The sequence below is a fragment of the Crocodylus porosus genome, unplaced genomic scaffold (assembly GCF_001723895.1).
Source record: "Crocodylus porosus isolate Cpor-Errol unplaced genomic scaffold, CroPor_comp1, whole genome shotgun sequence".
In the NCBI taxonomy this organism is placed as follows: domain Eukaryota; kingdom Metazoa; phylum Chordata; order Crocodylia; family Crocodylidae; genus Crocodylus; species Crocodylus porosus.
The window spans coordinates 15,187,401-15,208,539 of record NW_017728918.1 but is presented as its reverse complement, the minus strand read 5'-3'; the positions used below and the strand labels follow the sequence as shown (position 1 = coordinate 15,208,539).

The window sequence follows — 21,139 nt, the reverse complement described above, 5'->3', positions numbered from 1 at the left end:
AAGATTAGCATTTGGAATTGGATAAAAGAACAGGTAGAAAAAAAAAGATGTATTTGAATCTCAGGGCTCAGCCTAGGTTTCTTAACCCCTTAGGTCTGGGCATTTTTGGGCACTGACACACATGCAGTGAGGCTGCTCTGATGTGCTGTAAATCCAGTGTGTCAGAGCAGACTCAATTGAGTCTGCTGGAGCACAGAAATTAATGCTCTCTAGAAGCTACCAGCATCAAGTATATCAGTGTCCCTGTGCTGAAAAATGGCAGTGGGGCACTTTGAACTAAAACTCATTCAATGAACCATTTTATCAGGGCAGGGACACTGATACATGTGATGCTCGGGCACTTTTAATTAGCGCAGGTCACTAATTAAAGCGCCACCTCGCCACCGCCTCCTGGAGCATATCTAAAAATGCCCATAGTGCCCAACATCCCTTCCAAATATACAATTGATCCAATAAAAGATGTCACTAAATAACTACCTTGCTTCTCTCATACTTGTCCAGTAACATATATGATCCTGAAATCTTTACTCAGACTAAATACCTCTTGATGTCAGAAGTCATTTTGACTAAAACATGAGGGGAAATTAAATGTTTTGCCCTGGGTGGGCCATACTGTACTACTGGACCTGATTTACCACTTGTTTTACACTTTTGTACCTTGGCTAGAGTAGAACTACAACTATTTCAGATTCTACAATGGATGATCCCTGGGGATAAAGAATTTCATGGAATAATGAAGGTTATTAAAACAGTAATTTTGTCGATTCACCCTGGGTCCACGAGGCTGACAATTTTGCACATTTTTTAAAGTCCTCCTACAGACACCAAGGGGAATATTCTCAGCATGAAGTGTGGAAACCTAAAGAGGCAGGGCTGAGTTATTTTTTTCTTATACTTTATTTCAGCATTGTGTGTCCATGGCATCCTAGATGTTGTCCAAAGGCAGACGACCCAAGAAATACCTCAATAAACTGTTAATTTACATTTTACAGGCCACATCCAGTGTAAGGGGTTAGTCACAAACCTGGAGTATACCTGCTTTCCCTTTTTAACTGTCTGTGGTAGGTTACAGATGAAAAGCTTTATAGGAGGCATGTATTTAAAACTATTTGAATGAAGATTGGTTATATAGTGTGCACAGGTTATGTGCAATTTTTGTCCGTCTATGAGTAGAGAGCATAATCCTAAATCTCCCCTATTAATGAAATCTTGCATTTCCTAATTCAAAAGTCTGGAGAAGCGAAAGAGTGTTTCAGGTTTACCTTACGCGACCTGTAAGAGTAACTTCAGGAATCTTTTTGTTGTTGAGGTCTAAGATAAAAGTATATGCTTTCCTCTCTTGAGTGGATTCATCATTGACTCTGAAGTTGGTACCAAAATCAACATCAAAATTTGGAATTTGGACAGCACTAGTCAAAATCCTCTTGCCTCTGTTATATCTGAAGGTTAGTGTGGCCTCACAATCCGGAGCACCTGAAAAATGCAACATTAATTGTCTGTTCACTAAGCTTATATCACAATACCTTGCTTTAGGAGAGAGGATGTAAAAACAAGCAAGCAAAAATGTCACCCTCCCGAAGAGATAAATCAGGTACTGAGAAGCATACATTCTGATTAAGTTTAATTTTTATTTCCTTGCTGGAAAAAAAAAATTAAAAAGGATTTGAACCCCACTGCTATATTATTTCTGTTTAATTACCTTCCTGTTCTTTCTATTTATCTAGGATTAGTCTCCTTCAATTCAGATTGTCTGTCCTCTACATGGGGACGAACAAGTCCCTGCACACCTACAGGCTTGGCAACACCAACCTAACCAGCACTACAAATTAAAGGGACCTAGGAGTAATAATAAACCACATTGTGAACATCAGCCAGCAGTGCGACACAGTAGCCAGCAGGGCTACCTATACCCTGGCATGCATCAATCGATGCATTTCCAGCAAAACCAATGAAATGATTCTCCCACTCTATACCCAGCATTGGTGAGACCACAGCTGGAGTACTGCATCCAGTTCTGGGTGCCACACTTTAACAAGAATGTGGTAAAGCTCGAGAGAGTCCAAAAAGAGCCACTCGTATGATCAGAGTCTTAAAAGGCAAGCCATATGAGGAAAGGCTGAGGGATCTGGGACTCTTCAGCCTGAGGAAAAGAAAGCTGAGAGGGGACCAGGTAGCAGGTTACCGCTACACTGGGGGAGTACATCAAGGGCTTGGTGAGCAACTGTTCACCAGGGCATCCAGGGGGAAAACCAGGAGTAATGGCCACAAACTCCTGGAAGACTGTTTCAGCCTTAACATTAGGAAAAACTACTTCACAATTAGGGTGTCCAGACTGTGAGATAAGCTCCCTCCAGGGATGGTGCAATCGCCTACCCTGGAAATCTTCAAGAGGAGCCTGGATGGTCGTCTTGTTGGGGTCACCTAACTCCAGTTGTATTTCCTGCTTGGTGCAGGGGGCTGGACCCAATGATCTCCTGAGGCCCCTTCCAGCCTTTTACAATCTATGAATTTATGATACTATTCTTGCTTTCTGAATAGATTTTCTGTATCTTTACGCATTATATTTCTTTTCATATTTTTCTTAACCATGCATTATTTTCTTTTGCATATATAGTACCTATTAAATTTGCCACATTGTTGCATTCATTTATCAATATAACTACTTTATGTTAAACAAAATAAAGCATATTCTGTTGCAAAATATTTCCTAAATATTTGTGGCTTGGGACCATGTGCATACATGAAATTTAATACAGGGCTATGTGCTAAAATGATTGTATTATGTGTTATAGATAGTGGTTTAAGATTGTTACTCCTGATTTTTTTCATAACAGAAAACTTAGCTGAAATATATATATATATATATAATTTTTACCTTCTGCTTGAGCAGAAAATTTCAAGGTATCTATCAGATCATGTCCCTCCCTCTTTGCTTCATAGCTGGCAGTTGCAGAATATTCCTTTACTTCCCCCGTTGGTTGTATTTCCACATCAAAACTAGATTATGCAAAATGGGAAGGTGGGGGGAGGTAGTGGGGGGGAGGAAGTAAGGGAAGGAACAGGGAGGAGAGGACGTCACTTATTTTATTTAAGATAGAAAACAGTAAAAATCAATATGATTCCCAATAAGCCCGTTTCTGAGCTGATACAAAAGTACATGAAGTCTGTTATGCAGTTGTTATGAAAGTACATGAAGAGCAGTATTATGTATGGGAGCCTTACAAGGAAAGGTTGACTTACGAGGGGTAGACAAAAATGGACATAGTGAAAGATCGTATGACTAACCTGGTGTCTCCAGTCAGTGGATAGTACGGTGCTGCCTCTGTGGTACTGGAATTAGAGTATTCTACCTTGGTACAGTAATTTAGACCAGTGAAGAGAGGTTTGCAAGATGTCCGGGACTCTCTGTTCTCAATCAGAGGTGGAATTACCTCAGTTTTGGTTGGAGAAACCAAATGTAATGTGTTACTGGAAGACAAAAGTGGCCCTAGTTATTTTCAAGAAACACATATAGATATTACTTTACAATGAAAAGCCCTATTCATTAAATTTCTTTTCAAATGAAACACTTTTGAAAACAGTCCATAAAAAGCTTTCTGAATTTAGTGAGAAAACAATCACGTTATTTAATAATAATAATAGTTGTAATGATAAGGAATTAACAACACCTGTTTTACATAGATGGTATCACCATTATTTTACGGAAAAGGAAAGGAAAGCTAATATTACTGCCATGATGTTATTTGCTGCTTGTATCTATGAGACTGGACTCTCAGCTAGTTCAGGAACTAGGTGGTACTACAAAGGAATTTATTTCAACTTTAAAATGCCAGCACTTTTCCAGAAAATAAAAAGTAAAATAAAATCCAGAACAGCATTTATTGTTGAAAAACAGAAAGCAAGAAAGAAGAAGGGAGATTGAAATCTTGGACAAGAACATATGTTCTCTCTCTGTTTATCAAATACCTGATACTGAATAGTTTGGTTGGAGTCTTTGGAGCAGGGATGCTGAATTTTAACTGGCCAGCTTTCATGCCAATGTGGGCTTCAAATCCAGACTCATGGTAGATGATGGAGTTCATTTGCACACCACTTCTAGCAAACACTGGGATGTTTATTCCCACATGACTAATAAATTCAATTCCCACTGAGGGTTTAGCAATCAGTTCTGCGTGCATCTACAGGATGAACACAAGAATTACATATACATTTATTTTCCTAAAGAAGATTTTATACCTTTGTATCTGGTTATAAATACTAGTTCAGATAATGGGATAAGAATACAGAGTCCACAAGGGTGCCTGTATTACAGTGTGTTGGAGCAGACTTGATTAATTGATTAATTGAGTCTGCTGGAGTGTGCTAATTGCCATGCTCCAGCCAGACTCTGCATCTCATGTATAGTTAAAGCATTTCCCCCTCCTTTCTGAAGTTCAGGGGTGCTGAAACAAGAGACACTCTGGACGCTTTAATTAAAGCTGCTCTAATTAAAGTGCTCCCCCACCACCCCTGATGCATGCATAAAAATACCCTGAGATTCTGATCTCATTTTGCAAAATTGCAGAAACGAAATCATCCAAAGACAGTACTGTGTTAAATACGGTCTCAACAGAGACTCTGGAGTCTTATTTTGTTGCCTAAACTAGCTTTATAACCCCTATACAGTTAATGGTTTAACTGTTTTGTAGCCTCTTTGAGTCCTTCAGTTCACCTTCACCTCTCTCAGCAGCGCCCCCTTTTTTCCTGCCGCTTTCCCTATCTTTTCATTTACATGACCTTCTTCCTATTCAGTACCCTTGGTCTCTGCAGTCCAGTCATAGCAGCTGATGAAGTAGAATGTAGCCTACAAAACCTCATGCCTCTCTGAATGTTAGTCTGTAAGGTGCAACCCTGCCCTGCTTTCTGCATACCTTCGGGCTAACACAGCCACCCTTCTCTACTTGCCCATTTCACTGGTGTGTTCCTAAACAAGACAGTATGCGTGTTGGGAGACTATAATATGAAGATAGTAGTTAAGACATACATGTTTTTGGTGAATCTTCATCCCAGCTTTGGCTCCAGGGGTCATAATTCCAGATACAGCAACCTGGAGTTGAAATCCGGCTCCAGTCGGTAGCTCAAATTCATTGTCCATAAACATGTAGTGAACAAATAAATCTGCCTCGGTGCCTTTTGAGATGGCTTGCACAATCTGTGAGTCAAACAAGAAAACAAATGCTGGACAATATAGCACTTTGAGGTACGCTTGGTAACACTGAAATTAACCACAGAATGCGGTATATATTTTTTAAAGCATCACATCTTCTATATTAACAATTACCATTCAAAACAAAGGCTAAGATTCACAGACATATTACTTTACATGGCAGAAGTAAAAAAAATAAGAAAAAATAATGCAACTTTTCATCACCTAAGCCTGAGAAAAAACTAGTGACCCCTAGTGATGATGAACAGCAGTGACAGGTGTAATACTGAAAGAATATAATTAGACAGACTTGGCAAGATTTGGGCCTTACTGAAGTCAATGACAAAACTCCATGGTCTGAAAATCAACTATAAATATAAGAATAAAATATCAAATATAAAACAGAGTAACAAATACAAAACACAGAGTAACAAATCTCCAAAATCCAGGAGTTTTCACATGATCTGAGCCTTCTCACTCTTCTCTGGATTAGCAATTAGATTTAAGCAACTATCACAAAACCATTGGACTGGAAAGGACCCAAAGGATCTTCTAGTCCACTTGCCTGCATACAGACAAAATTATCATAGCTCATCAACCATACCATGCCTATCCAGCCTCTTTTAGAAAACTTCCAGCAAAAGAGAGTGCACAACTTTCCTAGACCAGTCTTTCCACTATCTTACTGTTCTTATAGTTAGGAAGATGTTATTGAGATGGAATTGAAATCAATATGCTGTGATCAAGAGGTGGTATTAAATTAGTTCTTTTGACATTATACTTGCAATAGTTTTCTCTGTAGTTTTCTTGTTAAACGACTAATAGTATTTCATTCAAATAGTCATGATTTTTCAAAGTAAGCACAAATTAAACCATTAAAAATATCTGGTAGAACAACCTAATCAGAAATACTCATTCAGCACTTCAAAAACATACCTTTTCTGGAATGCTTGGCAGAGTTTTAATGGTCTTTAAAAGCATATTTCCAAGAAGCTTGAAATCATTGAGTTTCATGTACCCTAGTTCTTCTCCGAGTATTTGGAGGTAAGCTCTAGCTTCAGGGAAGTCTTTGTTTCCCACTTCTTTTATCAGTTTTTCAAGATTACGTGCTAGTTCAGTCATCAGCTCCTGAATCAAAAAGTAGAATGAAATGAGATTCATTTGAAAAATTGTGTCAGTCTGTACAGCTAGTACAACTAAGTGATGAACACTCGCTACTCTGCACACGCGTTCTTATCGCTGATAAAACCCAGGATCTTTGGTTTTTTTAAATATGATAAAGCACACATCTTTACCTAGAATTAGGGTGAGAGCACATGACATGTATTCTGGAGTAACTTGACTTGCTCTGAAGTAAAAGTGGATTGGATGTTGATATAGGTCATACAGGCCACATCTACACAAGATGCTGACTGCACAGTAACCTGAGTTACTGCGCAGTATCACTGACAAACGGCTTTTTTGTGATGCTGATTGCACAGCAGCTCAAGACGACTGCGCAGTAGCATTGTGTCATGGTTTGTGCCATGAAGTGCTACTGCACAGTCGTCTGGAGCTACTGTGCACTCAGTGTCTCATGCAGAAGCAGCCACTGAGTCACTAAAGATTTGGGTTTTTTTAATTTCTGTAGATTAACTACAACAGCGTAGTGTTTCTGATATGCAAGAAGTGCATATTGCATATGCTGTATTATATATATGTGAAGACTTAAATACACAGGCATTAAAGATCAATTAAACTCTAATCAAAGAACAGTCTGAAAGTATACCTGTTCCTGTATGTTTTTCCTGGAGTAACCAAAATAATCAAAGAGCGTCTTGGAAACCTGCTCTGGAACTCGGCCATCGATCCAATACAAAGCCTTGCTGGCGCTGTCAGGGAAAAACCCTTGGTGTCCAAACAATGCTTCTAGCGTTGGCTCAAAGTTCTTCCCATCCAAGCCGATCTGAAATAAATAAAGCATTATCATAACTGAGACAGCTTCCCCATTTCTTGAGAGACCTCTGCAGCACAGACACTATCTAGTGACCAGTGTTTCTCTGCATGCAGAGAAAGCTTTAGAAAAAGTTTTCCTGGGCAGCAAGGCTGAGAAGCAGGCTGTTGCATATCACTTTCAATTAAACACATCCCCATGGAGATGACCAGCAACACAACTTACGCGGTATTTTCATATCTCTTAATTCCTAACACAAGTACTTAGGTATATCTTTAGTAGGTCATAGAACTCGAGCCAGGTTATCACCTAGCAATGCATTTTATTTTTACTTGGTGCATCTACACAAGACGCTTACTGCACCATAGACTAATTCTACGGTGCATTAGCATGTTGTGGCAAAAGCCATTCTAATGTGCTAACATGCAGGAGAATTAGTCTATTGTGCATTACTTTTCACAAAAAGACCATGCGCTGGCGCTACTGCGCAGTAGTTCCAGTTACTGCACATTTACTTAGTAGCTCATAATAGAGGTACTAAACTTAATGCACAGTAACAACAGTGCATTAATACATGTGTAGACAAACCCACTGAGACTTTGCATGGCTCAGTCTAAACCTGTAATGCACCTAGATGCACTGGTAATGGGTGTCATCAAAGAAGGTGACTTCACAGAAAGTCCACTGAATCAAAGGAAAGAGTCCAATTGACTTAAGAGGGCTTCAGAACAGGTCCTAAATGTTTCTCAAAAGAAACTTTACTTGATTGCAAGTTTGGCAAGCAAGCAAGCAGGGCAGAAAGTAAGAAAAGAAAGTTGCAAAATAGCAAAATAAGGTGGTATACCTCAAAGATATCCATTGGACTAAACCCATACACTTGCAAAGTAGTTTTTAACATGGTTTCTTTAGGAACAACGTTGTTTGGCTCAAATAAGAGGTTCCCTTCCACTTTGGCAGAGAAAGAGTTATTTCCTGGCAGAGAGACATTTTTGGAAATCTGATAATTCCGTGAGAACTTTTTGAAATCCCTGGTTGTTGGAATCTGGAATCCTTTAAAAGCTTCTTGTAATTTGGTTTTCAGGCTGAAAAAGGACAAGAAATGCATGGAAATACAGTTAATATAATATCAGAAGTATTTCAGTCTTAGACCATTTGGGAATTTTGATTCAGTCATATTGACCGCAATTAGTCAATGCTTTTCCCATGCTCGGGTAGTGTAGTCCGATCCTCAATCACTTTAAACTGTTTGTATTCAAAACATTGGTTCACCTCAGCCAGTGACCTAGCTTTCTGACTTCAGATCTTTTAAAATAATTTTATTTAAGTTAACCATTATCTTTCAGGGGGGGAAATATAAAATCATTGTATACAATCCTGAGCACTGCAGTTAGGTTCAGAATTTCATTCTTAGGTCAGCACTGTTCAATTTAATTTTGCACTTACAATTCAATGCCTATTTCTTCAGAGTCCAAAATGTTGGTAATGTGTGAGCTGACAAAACTTTTCACTTGTTCATTCTTGTCCTTTGAGACAGTTTTCACAATTTTAACAAGATCAGATTGGGAAGGATTTTTCATGATCATAAGATAGGCTGCCAGACGTTTTTCAACTGGAGCATCAGCTTCTTGGAAAACTGTAAGCAGCACTTCATGGTCCTATACCAACAATGAAAAGTTTGTTAGGGTGCTATAATCTGGTCAATAAATGAGATGCCTATCCCTGTCTGAAACATATTGGATCATGCCGTTCCTTTAAAGACAGTCAAGCCGCTTATTTCTACAACTGATAAAAATTTTCTCTTTAGCAATTTGTTTCAATACATAATGTGAAGGTTGTATCTCTGTATTTGTTAAAACTGATTTTATATTTTGTTTGCAGCAACTGAAAAAAGTGGATGAAAATTGAAATACTTTCCTTTTTGATTGCTGAAAACAAGAAAACACCTTCAAGAGTAAATTGGATGCTTATCTTGCTGGGATCCTATGACCCCAGCTGACGGCCTGCCCTTTGGGCGGGGGACTGGACTCGATGATCTTCCGGGGTCCCTTCCATCCCTAATGTCTATGAAACCTATGACATTTTTTCAGTTTTTTTTATCCCCAAAAGCCAAAGACAGTTATGGAAAAAATTCATAGATTCGTAGATTGTGAGGCTGGAAGGGACCTTGGAAGATCATCGAGTCCAGCCCCCTGCACCAAGCAGGAAAGACAACTGGCAATGAAATGACAATGAAAATTATTTTTTTCTCCTATGGGGGCAGGTGCGGGGTGGAGGGGGGGAAACATTTTCCAAACAATTTTTTTGATATATGTAATACCTAGTAGCCCTAAGTACTCCAACTTTAAAATAGGGCTAACTGAAAGTCTTAATTGATGATGGAAATGAAAAATGTTCATTTTTTGTTCATCACAGGAATGTTCATCACAGGAAATGATGATGTTCTGAAAAAAACTGTTCCATTTTGAAACTAACCTTGAAATTCAAAGTTGAATTTTCAAAATTTTATGTTGAAGGGAAAATTTAAAAAAAAAATGAAATGATCAAAACAGTTTACTTCAAAATTGTTTAAATATAATTGAACCTGGGAGCACAAACGCCCAGGTCCTCAGTTCAGCCAGTGCACTCTCAATTCCCCAGCAGTGTTTGATTTACCTCATCTGTAAGGGTCATTTTCCGCAAGGCCTGGATGGCTGATTTCTGAACTGAAAGTGTTGCAGCTTCACTTCGGATGCAGGTCCTAACGGTAGACTTCAGACTTGGATGAGCTTCTTCCAGGACATTGCCCATGTTTCCGATAGCCTGTGAGCAATGAAAACAAGGCAATAAACACTTTTTGCTTCACCACCCAGAATGTAGCGCTGCATCCTTTTACTGTTTTTTAACAGAACAGCTACTGTACATGGGAAGGGAAATGAAATACCCGTAGTGTGAGGTAGGCTAGTTCATTATCTCCAGAGCACTCATTGCCAAGCAGCGATTCCATGAATTTTGCAACATCCTTCACTTCTTCTGTTATAATATTCCTCTCTCTGTAGAATCTATGGAAAGACAGAAGGGAACAGGGAACCATCAGACTCTCCTTACTTGGATGTGTCTAACTGGATTTCTTTTCAGTCAAATGATGTTAGGTCTCAATAATTATAAGACTGCTTGACCCCACCCCCACCTCCCGTTCCCCGGAACTATATTTAGCTAGTCCTCACCCATTAACAGTGTGGCTTAAGGCATAAAAAGAAGCTCGGCTTCGCAGATACTGGGCCATGTTAAGAATTTCCCGTAGTCTTTTCGGACATGGAGAAGGCACCAATCCAAGGGTGTAGGTAACTATGTCTGCTACAACAGGATTGACACGGCCACTTCGCAGTATCTGTAGGATGGCACTGTAGCACTCGAGGGTACCGCACTGAGCCAGAGCCTGGATCGTGATAGAACTGAAAGCAAAAGAGAGAGTTTACATTAGCTCCATGTTTGTGAGGATATAATCATGCCACACTTCTTTGAGACTCTTGGCTTCAACTCTATCCTAGTGAAAGTGGACATTTTCTATAATTAAGAGAGGTTTTTATATCTCTAAGGACCAAGTCCTGACATTCAGATTCAGCTCTGAACTTCTTGTCATCTATAGCCTTACAGATTCTCAAATCAGACACATTGCTGGTAGTGGTCCAAGTCAAAATCAGACATGGATTTAAAAGTCTTCTGGTTTCAGAAGGGGACTTATCACTGACCTCTTGGTTCAGGCTTATCCTCAATCCTTTTTGATCCCAACTATACACTTAAAATCTCTAGTCATTCATTAATTTACCTGAAACTATACCTGTGTGCTGTAAATGTGTGTCTGTGAGTGCATTGCAGCATCATCTTGCTTACACAATAGCCAGCTATGTGTAACAAAAGGGTTCTTATAACACTGCTATAACCAATTTGCACCCTTCCCATGCCCACAAGCAAATCCTTAACCTCCATGATATGATAAGCCAAACTAACACTGCTTCTTCCGAGTGTGTAAACTGAGTAAAATGCAGCCAGGAGGAACACATTGGGACAGAAAAGTTCTGGATCATCCCAAATCATCTGCTCCCTACAAGTAGTGATGTAGTAGCAGCAGGTATCAGAGGTCATAATTAGTGTATTTGAGCAAATCTGTTCCTTGTATTGCCCGTGTAAGGTTGAACCTATATGTATCTAATCTTCAAAACCTGTACATGGGACTATGCATGGTAATCCAGTAATGTGGGGATGGCTGGCATCTATGATTGCTGGTTCACTAATTGTTGCATGGTGCTAATCACATGCCAGTATGGAAGTAGATCAGGACAGGCTGTGGATTTGAATGCACATTTAGCAGAACTGATTGTCTTTTAGAGGCCAGTTCCCCAATTAATATAAGATGATGAACAGGTATGGAGAAAATGTAAAATTTAACTTTTTAGTGAAAGGTAAGGATTTAAATAAAAACATAATGCTCTAAACCCTGTTGAAATAGATGATTACCAAGCTGATTTTGTTTTAGGGTAATATTTAATAGTGCTTATCCTCCTTCTCTCTCTAGCCTATTCACATGGCCTATCTTTCAAAATGTTCAATATTGCAACATACAAGATTAGGCACTGATTAGGCACTATTTATACCAGAACATCAGGTTGGGAATTGATTTTACCCCATATTGCCACATGGTGTTTTTGCACAACACAAGAGGACACTGCTGCTTACATACCTGGAAGTTTCCATCATCTTTGGAACAAGAGAACCAAGCGTGTCATTGTGTAAGCTTCTAAGACCAGATACAAATCTGTAAAAAAGCCTTGGTCTCTGCTGGTTGTTCTGGGAAGAGGATAGCTTCTGAAGTTCCTCAAGGGTTTTCAGAACAGAATCTCCAAACTTTGAAGATTTAGCGTTTGAATTTTCAAGTGAAAGTCCTCTCTTTTCCAGTGCATCTAAAAAGCAGCAAAGCATATTACTTCTTTACTGATGGGGTATTTTATTTTCTGACTACTCCTTTCCATCCATTTATATAATAACATTTCTTTTTCAGTCTTGTATAGCTGCTGATGTGGCTAAACAATTCATTCATTTCCCCCAAACTAGAAACTCACAGTAGAATAAACATCACAGTTATTTCCTGAAATATTTCTTTTTTCTTTTCTTTTCTTTTTTTGACTGTAAGTATTGACCACTTTACATAACCTCCCAAAAGGTTTCAGTCTTCCCAAATTGCTTTTTTGGTGTAGCTTACTATTCACCCAAAAATATTTGCATCTATGCAGAGCCATGTCGCACCTTCATCAAAGGTTCTGCTGTTGATCTTTGGGGTGTCTTCGAGCTTCAGTGTCTGTGTGATTTGTGTCATTATTCCATACCGATTTCTAGTAAACAAAGTTAAGATACAGCACTTTAGTTGAGTCTAAATAGTTTAGATGGATCTTGTCTGATTGTAATTGTATTACAATTCATGCAGTTGCCAGGAGAATGAGTCAGAATACAATTTGACCATTTCTTTTCCATGATTTATATTTGCAACGAAAGGATAAAATAAAATAACATGCAGCCTACTTGTACGAGGAAGGCAGGAACAGGTGTTTTTCACTGCACACCACTTCAGACACATGCCGTCTCTTGGTATCAATAGAGTACTGACAATACTGAGTGCTCTTGATCAGGGTTGACAAGGGACTCTCCTGTAAAAATGAATTGGACGATGATTTTTCTTTGTATCATTTCAGTAAAACAAACAGTTGTCATTTGAGAAGTTCAGACATGCTGAAAGCAGCAATACTGTTTAAATTGTCATTGACGTCATAGCTTTTTGCTAAATAATTCTGAAAATATCATTCTTGATCATGAAGTCTCTACAGATGCAAAAACCCTACTGAGGCTTTATCTCAGGTGTCAATCTAGTTAGTGAAGTGTTTGCTTGAGGAGGAACTATAGCAAAGGGGTTCTGATAATATGTTTTATTGAACCAACTGAATATTATTTTCATTTCAATGAAAAGATGGGGGTTAGATTAGACGACCGACCCCCCCCAAGGCCCTTTAAAGCCCTATTTTTCCATGACTTACATTGTTTTTGTTTACAAATGAAAATTGTTTGATCTGGCATTTAGCTTTGGCCGTCTCCGCTTCTTTCCCTGACCTGAAGAAGGGCAATTTGTGTCTGAAAGCGTGTCTGACATCTCCCTCAACTATTCAGTTGGCCCACTAAAAGTTAATACCAAAGAATCACTTGCTTTTCATGTATTGCCTGGAGCACCATGGCTACAACAAGTCTCCAACCCTACTAGGTACAAATAGATTGATCCTTTACAGCAGGGGTGTCAAATACATGGCCAGAACTAGCCTATTGAGTCTCTTTATCTAGTCCCTTGAACTAATGGCTGGCAACCAGAAGCTGGGGGATATGGCTTGCTGCAGAATGCAAGGCCCTTTGGCTCTGTTGCCCATGGCCACTGGCAGAAAGTCTGACTCACTGACATGGCTGCCCCCAAACTCTTCTTGTGCCCTTGAACACCTCCTGCTACCTGGATCCACTGCTACCCCTGGATTTCTGCTGCTGCTGGACCTCTCACCACCTCCAGACCCACTGCCACTGCCATCATGGTGACCACCGAGCCTTCTCCCATGCCTCAGATTGTGTCAGGCACACAAAAAGCCCTGAAGTCCAGATCCAGAGCAGGGTCCCATTAAGTAGACACCCCTGCTTTACAGGCTCTGGGAAAGGAGACACTCACGACTCAAGAAGTAATTTGCACTGGTTAGAATAATTCACACGCTTTAAAAGAACTGGTGTTTCTTTTCATTCTTTTGTGGACTCTAAACTTGCAAAGAATTTATAGATTCCCATGAAGGGCAAAAAGCATAAGCACACTTATCCTAGGAGCAAATCTTCAAATGTGTGAGCAAACGTTTGCGCATGAGCAACTTAGGTGAAAACAGCCTGATTTGTCTCTGAAGACAGGACTTATCAAACAGTTTAACTAGGTTCATGTGGTACCTGCACATGGAGGCTGGTTATAGGCAGTGTATATGTGTAAGCTGAAAGACCTGAACTATAAAGTGTAATGAAATATTTAGCTTATCTCGGTCCATGCCTTCTAAGACATTGCAGATCTTAGAGTTGAAGGTGCATATATATTATATTAATAAAAAGATTAGCTTTTACAAAGTGTTGTCTAAAAACATGTCACAATTCAGTATTCATGAGAGGAATATGAAAGAAGGAGAATTGCTATTCTTTTCTCCTTTTTTTCCATTTACTATCAACATGACAGTAAGTAAAAGTCATAGATCAGATTCAGTTCTCACAGATGTGCACGCAACACTATCAGAGTCTTCACAAAATACAGTTGAATAATCTACCTCTAGATATCAAAGATTGCTCTTAAACAATATTATTCCTTGTGAACTTACCAGTCCTTTTATAAGGGCAATTGGGCTGACATGTTCTCTAACAGGATTGAAGTTATCACAGGTTTTTAGGTTTCTGTTCATTGAAATATCTGTTGCTATGCTTCCTTTTCTGGTCCTGACTTCAACTTCAGTGTCACATTTTCCATAGACAGTATCCTGGAAAGGAGTGAAAAGTTAGCATAATTGTTCATGTTACCAGACAAGTCCAAATTCAGCTACAATGGACCCTTTCTACCAAAATTCCTGAGCAAGAAATTCAGGATTGGGTTCACTAAGTGAGATCTGCTGGAGAAATAAAAGTAACTGTTCTCAAATTCCTACCATGGGAACAATTCTGGTTTTGTCTTCTGTTTCCATTGGCACCAGAAGAGCTGAAATGATCCCCCTCTTGATGTTAAGAATATTCACAGACTCGTGCTTCTCAGGGTAGAGCTGGACTTTTGTCCCATCCTGCATGCTAAACTTCAGTTCATGCCTGTCAGAAAGAAAAAAAATGTATTAGAAATGTGACAAAATAGAATAGCAAAGCAGTGGTTCCTTTGTTGCCCAATGTCTTTGTATCAAGACTGGATGACTTCTTGAAAAAAAAATGTTCCTCCTCTACCTCAAGTTATTTTGAGGTTCTGTTTCTGTGAAATACAGGACAGGAAAGTAGCATTTGGGACTTCTTCTGGAAGGATGCTCCCTGCATAAGAAGAGGCACTGAAACTAGTGACAAAGTCAGTGTAGACATAAGAGACAAATAAGTGTTGGAGACTGGTGGAGCAGAGGCAAGATACGTATTACTTTACAAATGCATGTAGGTATTTATGTTGCGAAGGATTATAAAGATACAACTGGGCTGCAGTCTGAGCCCATTTTTGGCATGTAAGCAGTACCAATTGCAAACAGTGTTTGAGATTTTTTTCCATTCAGGGGACCTGTCCACTATCAGAAATGTACCAGTGGAGACTCTGCTAATTCCTATACCATAACCCACCGTAAAAAGGGACCTGGCCAGGCATCCCAGAGACAGCAGAGCTCAGTTATACCATCTTTCTGTAGCATGACTTATGTGTGTCCCTGACTAGCCCTGAACTGTACTGAGACCAAGTGAGCCAGTAAGCTACAACTAGGCTCCCCCAATTTGCTTCAAAAGCTGGGTCAGAACAGCCATGGACCTCAGCCTTTTTTTTAAGGCAGGGCAGATTGTCACACTGGTATAGCCTGCATTTTTACTTACTGGGACATAGCACTGGTAAAGTCATCTGAGTTCTTAGACTTTTTCAGCATAGCCTTCCCCTCAGCATCCGTACCAAATACCTCCCGCAGGGTGCACTGGCTTGTCTTCAGGATAAAGCTGCACAGCTGCGGGACCTCCAGTTCCACCTGGAAACACACAGGATATGCGTTTGCTCCTTCTTTCATTAGCACTACCTCGGTTAGCATCTTCAGTGACAGCAGACTTCCTAAAATTTATTTTTAAGTAACACTGTGGATGCCAATAGCAACTTTTGTCTAAAGAAGTGAAAGCAAGCAGGCTTACAGATACCTAAGTGATGGTAAAGGTCATCTATTCCTCATTTTGATCAGAGACAAGATCAGGCATAGAAAAGCTGACTTGCCCTTAGTCCCATAGTAAGTGACTGAGCCCAGAAAAAGGACCTTCTCTTCTGCTACATTCACCTCACTAAATTAGATAACAGTCAGATCTCAAATTAGGGCTGGTCAGACACTTTAACGGACCAGTGGGAAAAAAGGATGTTGATTTAACAACCTGTTGTCTTCTAAAAGCATCTGTGTTTCATGCAAAATATTGATTTCTGTTAATATTTGATTTATTAAAGTATTTCTGCTGATGACATTTTGATTCAGGTATAATTGAGCTGGTTGGGAAATACTTTCCCACATTGCCAAGTATTGTCTCCAGATTATAACGTTTTCCTTCTTCCCCTTTCTCTACCTTGCAGTTCATTTTGGAGCCACTTCGTGAATCTGCGGTTCCGGACACTCCACTTGCGGTTTCTGCTTCATAGGTGTAAACGTATTTTCTGAGGTGCTTAAACCTGGTTGCCTCTTCTGCAATTAGGAAAGCGAGTACATTTTCATGACTTGTTCAGACCATTTAGATACACATATCCAGGTAGCATTATGAAAATCAAAAGCAATTCCCACAATAGAAAAAAAATGTTTAGATATCCCCACTGCTGATTGCTTTTTAAGTTTTGGCCATACAGACTTCAAGTAAATCATTAGAAAGGGACACAATATTTTTAAATAAAACTTGAATGTCTTTCGGACACCCACTCTATGGTTCGAACAGAAGCTCCAGTTTTGATACAGCAATTGTTGGTTCTTTGGCTTCTGTTAATTGCCAGTAACATATGATAAAGTCTAATGAATATTTGATGCAGACGACTAATGACACTGTTTTAATAAAAGCCTTATGTCTTACGGGACTTGTTTCACTGTCAGTGAGAACTACATTCAACTCAAAACAAACACCCCCCTCCCCCAAAACTAATCTGTTTGTGAGTTATGTTGCCAAAAATTAGCACCAAAAAAGGACATAACCCTGAAACCAGGATCCTGAATTATAAGAACAATCTAAAAATTCTCTCTTAGTACATGTAGGGAATATCAGATACAAAGGATTCAGATGAATTAATCCTGATCACCTGTAGATGGTGCTAGTGTCAAATAAGGGAAAGTAAAGATCACTGGGGACAACACCAACTCATCAGATACTTTGACCCTCCTGGAGAACATTATTTATCCAGCAAGAAGTCAGGGCCAAATCAGGGTTCATGATAAAGGTTGCACATAAAGTCAGCATTTCCTTATTCTTGGCTCGTTTTAATAAATTATTGTCCTTGCTGATAGAGTTGTTGACGGACTTGACAGATAGTTAGATAGCCAAGTGCAAATACCTGGGTGTAGCTTGAACGGCTGAATCAGGAGTGAGATTATCAGTGAAAGGTACACAATTTCTGTGTTAAATTTTCAATGTTAGGGAAAGAGGGTCTCCAAAAGAAGAGATTCACTCCTGGGAATGTGTTGGAAAACCAGCAAAGCAAAGAAATGTGGAATGTATTTATGGAAAGCTGTTTTATGCTCAAAACCACAATCACAGTTTTTCAATCTGAAGACGTTTTAAAATTTATAGGGCCAATGCCCTCATCCTTTCAAGTTCCTGAAGTCTATGGGAGTTTTGCCTAAGAACGCCAGGATATAGTCCATCACATTTACTGTATTTGGCGTAGGGATTTATGGAAGAATAGAACCCCACCTCTGGGAAATACCGTGAGTTAGCATATTATCAGAGCGAAGTGAATATAAAAAAACAACTCATACTTGAGCAGCTGGGACTTCCATTCTCAGGCCCCTCTTCAACTGTAAAGGAGCAGAGTAAGAATTAAAACTTCAATGTGTGCAACTTTTTTTCTAACATAATAGTTCAGTTCAGTTTATTAAGGATTCACGCTCCGGGAAACAACATACAACCCTAATATAACTAAATTTAGGCAAAAATAATAAAACTAATATAATACAGATATACCGATATAAACACAACATCATGTTTTAGGGGGAGAAACACAGACAACTAGGACCTTGCTAACTTGTACTAACAAATTTAACTGCTTTTTTTTTTTGCACACGCTGATGTAAGTGATAAAACTGATTAATACCAACAGCATAGTCAAGCACCGAGGGCCTGGTTATATGATTATTTTGGGCAACTCCTAGAGCTCTTAACACCTGGACTTTCCACACATTAACACCTAAAACTAGTATTAAGCACTTGTGATGCTGCTCAAAGTTTTGCCACTTTGGGCCCTATACTTTGTTAGTTAGCTATCTGGGGTCCAATTTTAGAATCACTAAACTAAATAGTAAAATCAGGTTAACAGTGCAAATGTATACAAAGCTCTGTGCTCTATGAAGTATGTGCTACATAAAGTCCCTGGATGACAGAGTAAGATAGAAAGCACCGATGTGGTCATTTATTATTATTTATGTGGAACATTGTAATTTGTTTTTAATTGTGGAAGTATGGCCGATTGGCTCTATGGTCTAACTGCCTTTGTAAAAATAATGACAGCTTCGCTATACAGAACTTCTTTGCCCACAAGCAGGGAGAAACCTCAAATTTCATGGACTGGCAAAAAGCAGATCAATATGTAATTCACCTGATGTAATGACAAATGTAAATACATCTGCTGAAAACGTTGCATTTAAGCAATATTTAGATTCCACAAGGCTGCGCCATTGCTTACAATGAGTCTGAATATTGAAAAGGCATGCTGCCGTGGGCACGGACAACGATCCAAAGCTCACTGAAATTAATGGGAGTTTTGTGCTTTGTTTCAATGCATTTTGAGAGACACCTGTCTTTTTCCATAAAAATAAAATGTATTTTATGGAATATAATAATTTTAGCAACAAGACATAGGATCAGATCCAGCCTTCACATGACACTAGAGGAGTCAAGAATAGTACATTTTGGATGAAGTTGATCGTTCTGCCTTGCATAACACCTGATTTTCCAAACTGCATTCACTTCAGCAATGCAGTAGTCAGTCCCTTTCCTTCACTGCGCTTTACAAACAACAGCAACACTGAACAACCTAAATAGCCACTGCCAGGGAACGAAGGAGTTTGTTCCCAAGGACACAGCTTGACAAAATATACAGATCAGAATTACCACACCCTTTAACACACGTCCTATGTCAAAAATGCCGTGTTTCCTTCCAAAGACATCACGTTCTAGTGCTCCCCTCCCATCACCGTTACAGTAAAATGAATTAGCAATAACCTTACTGATTCTCCATAATAAGCAACAGGGGCCACACTAAAGAACAACAACGAGGCAAAAGCAAGCTAGCAGAACCATGCTTAATGTGTCAAATAAAAAGAAACCAATGAAACCGGGTGCCACTTCCAACGTTTCTGTGGAATTACTGCAGGTCCCACTCTTAGGGGGACAGCCCTACCATGACAAAGAATTGCATCTTTCTCAAGTAGAGGAAATGGTTTGTGGCACTCTTGATTTTTACCTCCCTGCAGTTTCACTGAGCGGGGGTCGCAGGAAAAGCAGCAGCAAGCCCTTGTATCAAATAAGGTGCTACTTACGAGCGAGAACATCGCTGCTCAGCAGGAGCAGCAGCAGCCAGAGCTGCAGAGGGCCCATGGCGAGCACCGGCCACTCTTGCAGCCCTCGCTGTGTCTCCTCTTCTCTCCCCCTTCACCTCCTCCCCACCACAGCTTCAGGAAGAGAATGAGCCTCACGACTTGGACCTGCATTTATATAGTCCATGGCAGCAGCTGAGCCAAACGGTTTAGAAAGTTCAGAGCAAATTGCAAAAGGTCCAAAGGTTGGAGTCCCGGATCCTCTTTTCAATTCCACGCCAGGCTCTGACTGGTCTGCTGAGAGCTCCAAAAGGCAGAAGATGCCTGAATATTTATCAGAGATTAGTTATTCCGTCAGGTCATTGGTGTTTTTCTTTAGTGGAGTTTTAAAAGCGAAATACTCCAAAATAGAAAATAGCAATCCAGCTAAAGAGTTTTCCTACTTTTAGTCAGAAAAAAATACACCATGTAGGTTGTATAGGAAAAAAAGCCAGCACTACTGTAAGTCTGAATTAGTGTGGATGCTGAGAGTCTTGAATAAGACTTATATGTGAGAAATAGGCCATTGTGCAATTTAGACCTTCTCTCTTTACTTAATGTGAGCAGGTTGACCTGTTGACATAGGAGGCAGGACAATTTAAAGACTGTTCTTTGCTGGACCAGAATGCTCAACATAGCTTGCTAAAGAAACAGATGCGTTTCAGACAGGCTTGCAATACTTGGGGGCTGGCCATGCAAACTGCTGGAGCTTGAATTTGGGTGTCCTGAATTCTTGTTGGGTCCAGATGTTTAGGTTTTGTTTCCTTGTTTGTAAGCTGCTGTGACAAAGAAATGGGTATGAAAGAAGGATACAATGGACACGCTGGACACAGAACTAAAGGAAAGAAAATAAAAGCCATACAGTATCCTTGAGCATTGTGGTACAGACTAGGACTAGTTGTCAAATCAGAATTTCATCCCACAGGACATTCCAGTGTTTAGAAATGTTTTCATCCCAAATTAATATGGGAAGTCAAATATTGGAATTTGTCAGCAAATGGAGAGCTGTGTAGCTTGGAAGTAGCATTCTATCAAAATAGTTAATTCTGATGTATTTTATCAAGATGAAATACTAGTAAGTTCATTAGTTCTGCATGTGCCATATTCTACAGTTCAGCTGTCTTAGCTGTCTTGCCTATCTGAGACTCTTTTTGGACAAATTGGCTAACTCCGTATCTCAACTCACCCTCCATTTGGAGATTTGAAGAGGATAATTTCAGTGTTTTCTATAATATATATCCACCTGGAGTGACAATTTCATGATGCTCATAAAGCTTCCCTTTGTGACACTACTACTTGTGCCTGTTGTTAATCATTGTCTGTCTGTCTAGATAGAGCATCGGAGACTTTAATATCAGTTTCTAATAGTGCAAACATTGTTCTATTGAAAAAAAAATGACTGCAAGTGACAACCCATGTTTCATTAGTGCTATTCTGTAATTTAACAGCACTAAATACTTATTA

General features: G+C 39.5%; 1 protein-coding gene across 1 annotated transcript in view; it reads right to left on the bottom strand.

The window, feature by feature from the left end:
- The window catches only part of APOB (apolipoprotein B), a 42,575-nt gene extending 22,809 nt beyond the window's left edge, over nt 1–19,766 (bottom strand). The window contains exons 1-21 of the mRNA XM_019537339.1: nt 19,640–19,766; nt 17,861–17,899; nt 16,470–16,585; nt 15,750–15,895; nt 14,849–15,002; nt 14,528–14,683; nt 12,672–12,796; nt 12,399–12,484; nt 11,836–12,055; nt 10,322–10,549; nt 10,039–10,156; nt 9,771–9,917; nt 8,562–8,773; nt 7,963–8,200; nt 6,954–7,130; nt 6,122–6,313; nt 5,024–5,191; nt 3,967–4,178; nt 3,286–3,468; nt 2,876–2,997; nt 1,263–1,473 (exon numbers count right to left, since the gene is read on the bottom strand). Of these exons, the coding sequence (XP_019392884.1) occupies nt 1,263–1,473; nt 2,876–2,997; nt 3,286–3,468; nt 3,967–4,178; nt 5,024–5,191; nt 6,122–6,313; nt 6,954–7,130; nt 7,963–8,200; nt 8,562–8,773; nt 9,771–9,917; nt 10,039–10,156; nt 10,322–10,549; nt 11,836–12,055; nt 12,399–12,484; nt 12,672–12,796; nt 14,528–14,683; nt 14,849–15,002; nt 15,750–15,895; nt 16,470–16,585; nt 17,861–17,899; nt 19,640–19,697 (3,308 nt within the window). The 5' untranslated portion in view covers nt 19,698–19,766. The remainder of the gene's footprint in view (nt 1–1,262; nt 1,474–2,875; nt 2,998–3,285; nt 3,469–3,966; nt 4,179–5,023; nt 5,192–6,121; nt 6,314–6,953; nt 7,131–7,962; nt 8,201–8,561; nt 8,774–9,770; nt 9,918–10,038; nt 10,157–10,321; nt 10,550–11,835; nt 12,056–12,398; nt 12,485–12,671; nt 12,797–14,527; nt 14,684–14,848; nt 15,003–15,749; nt 15,896–16,469; nt 16,586–17,860; nt 17,900–19,639) is intronic.
- Nucleotides 19,767–21,139: the final 1,373 nt, after the last annotated feature.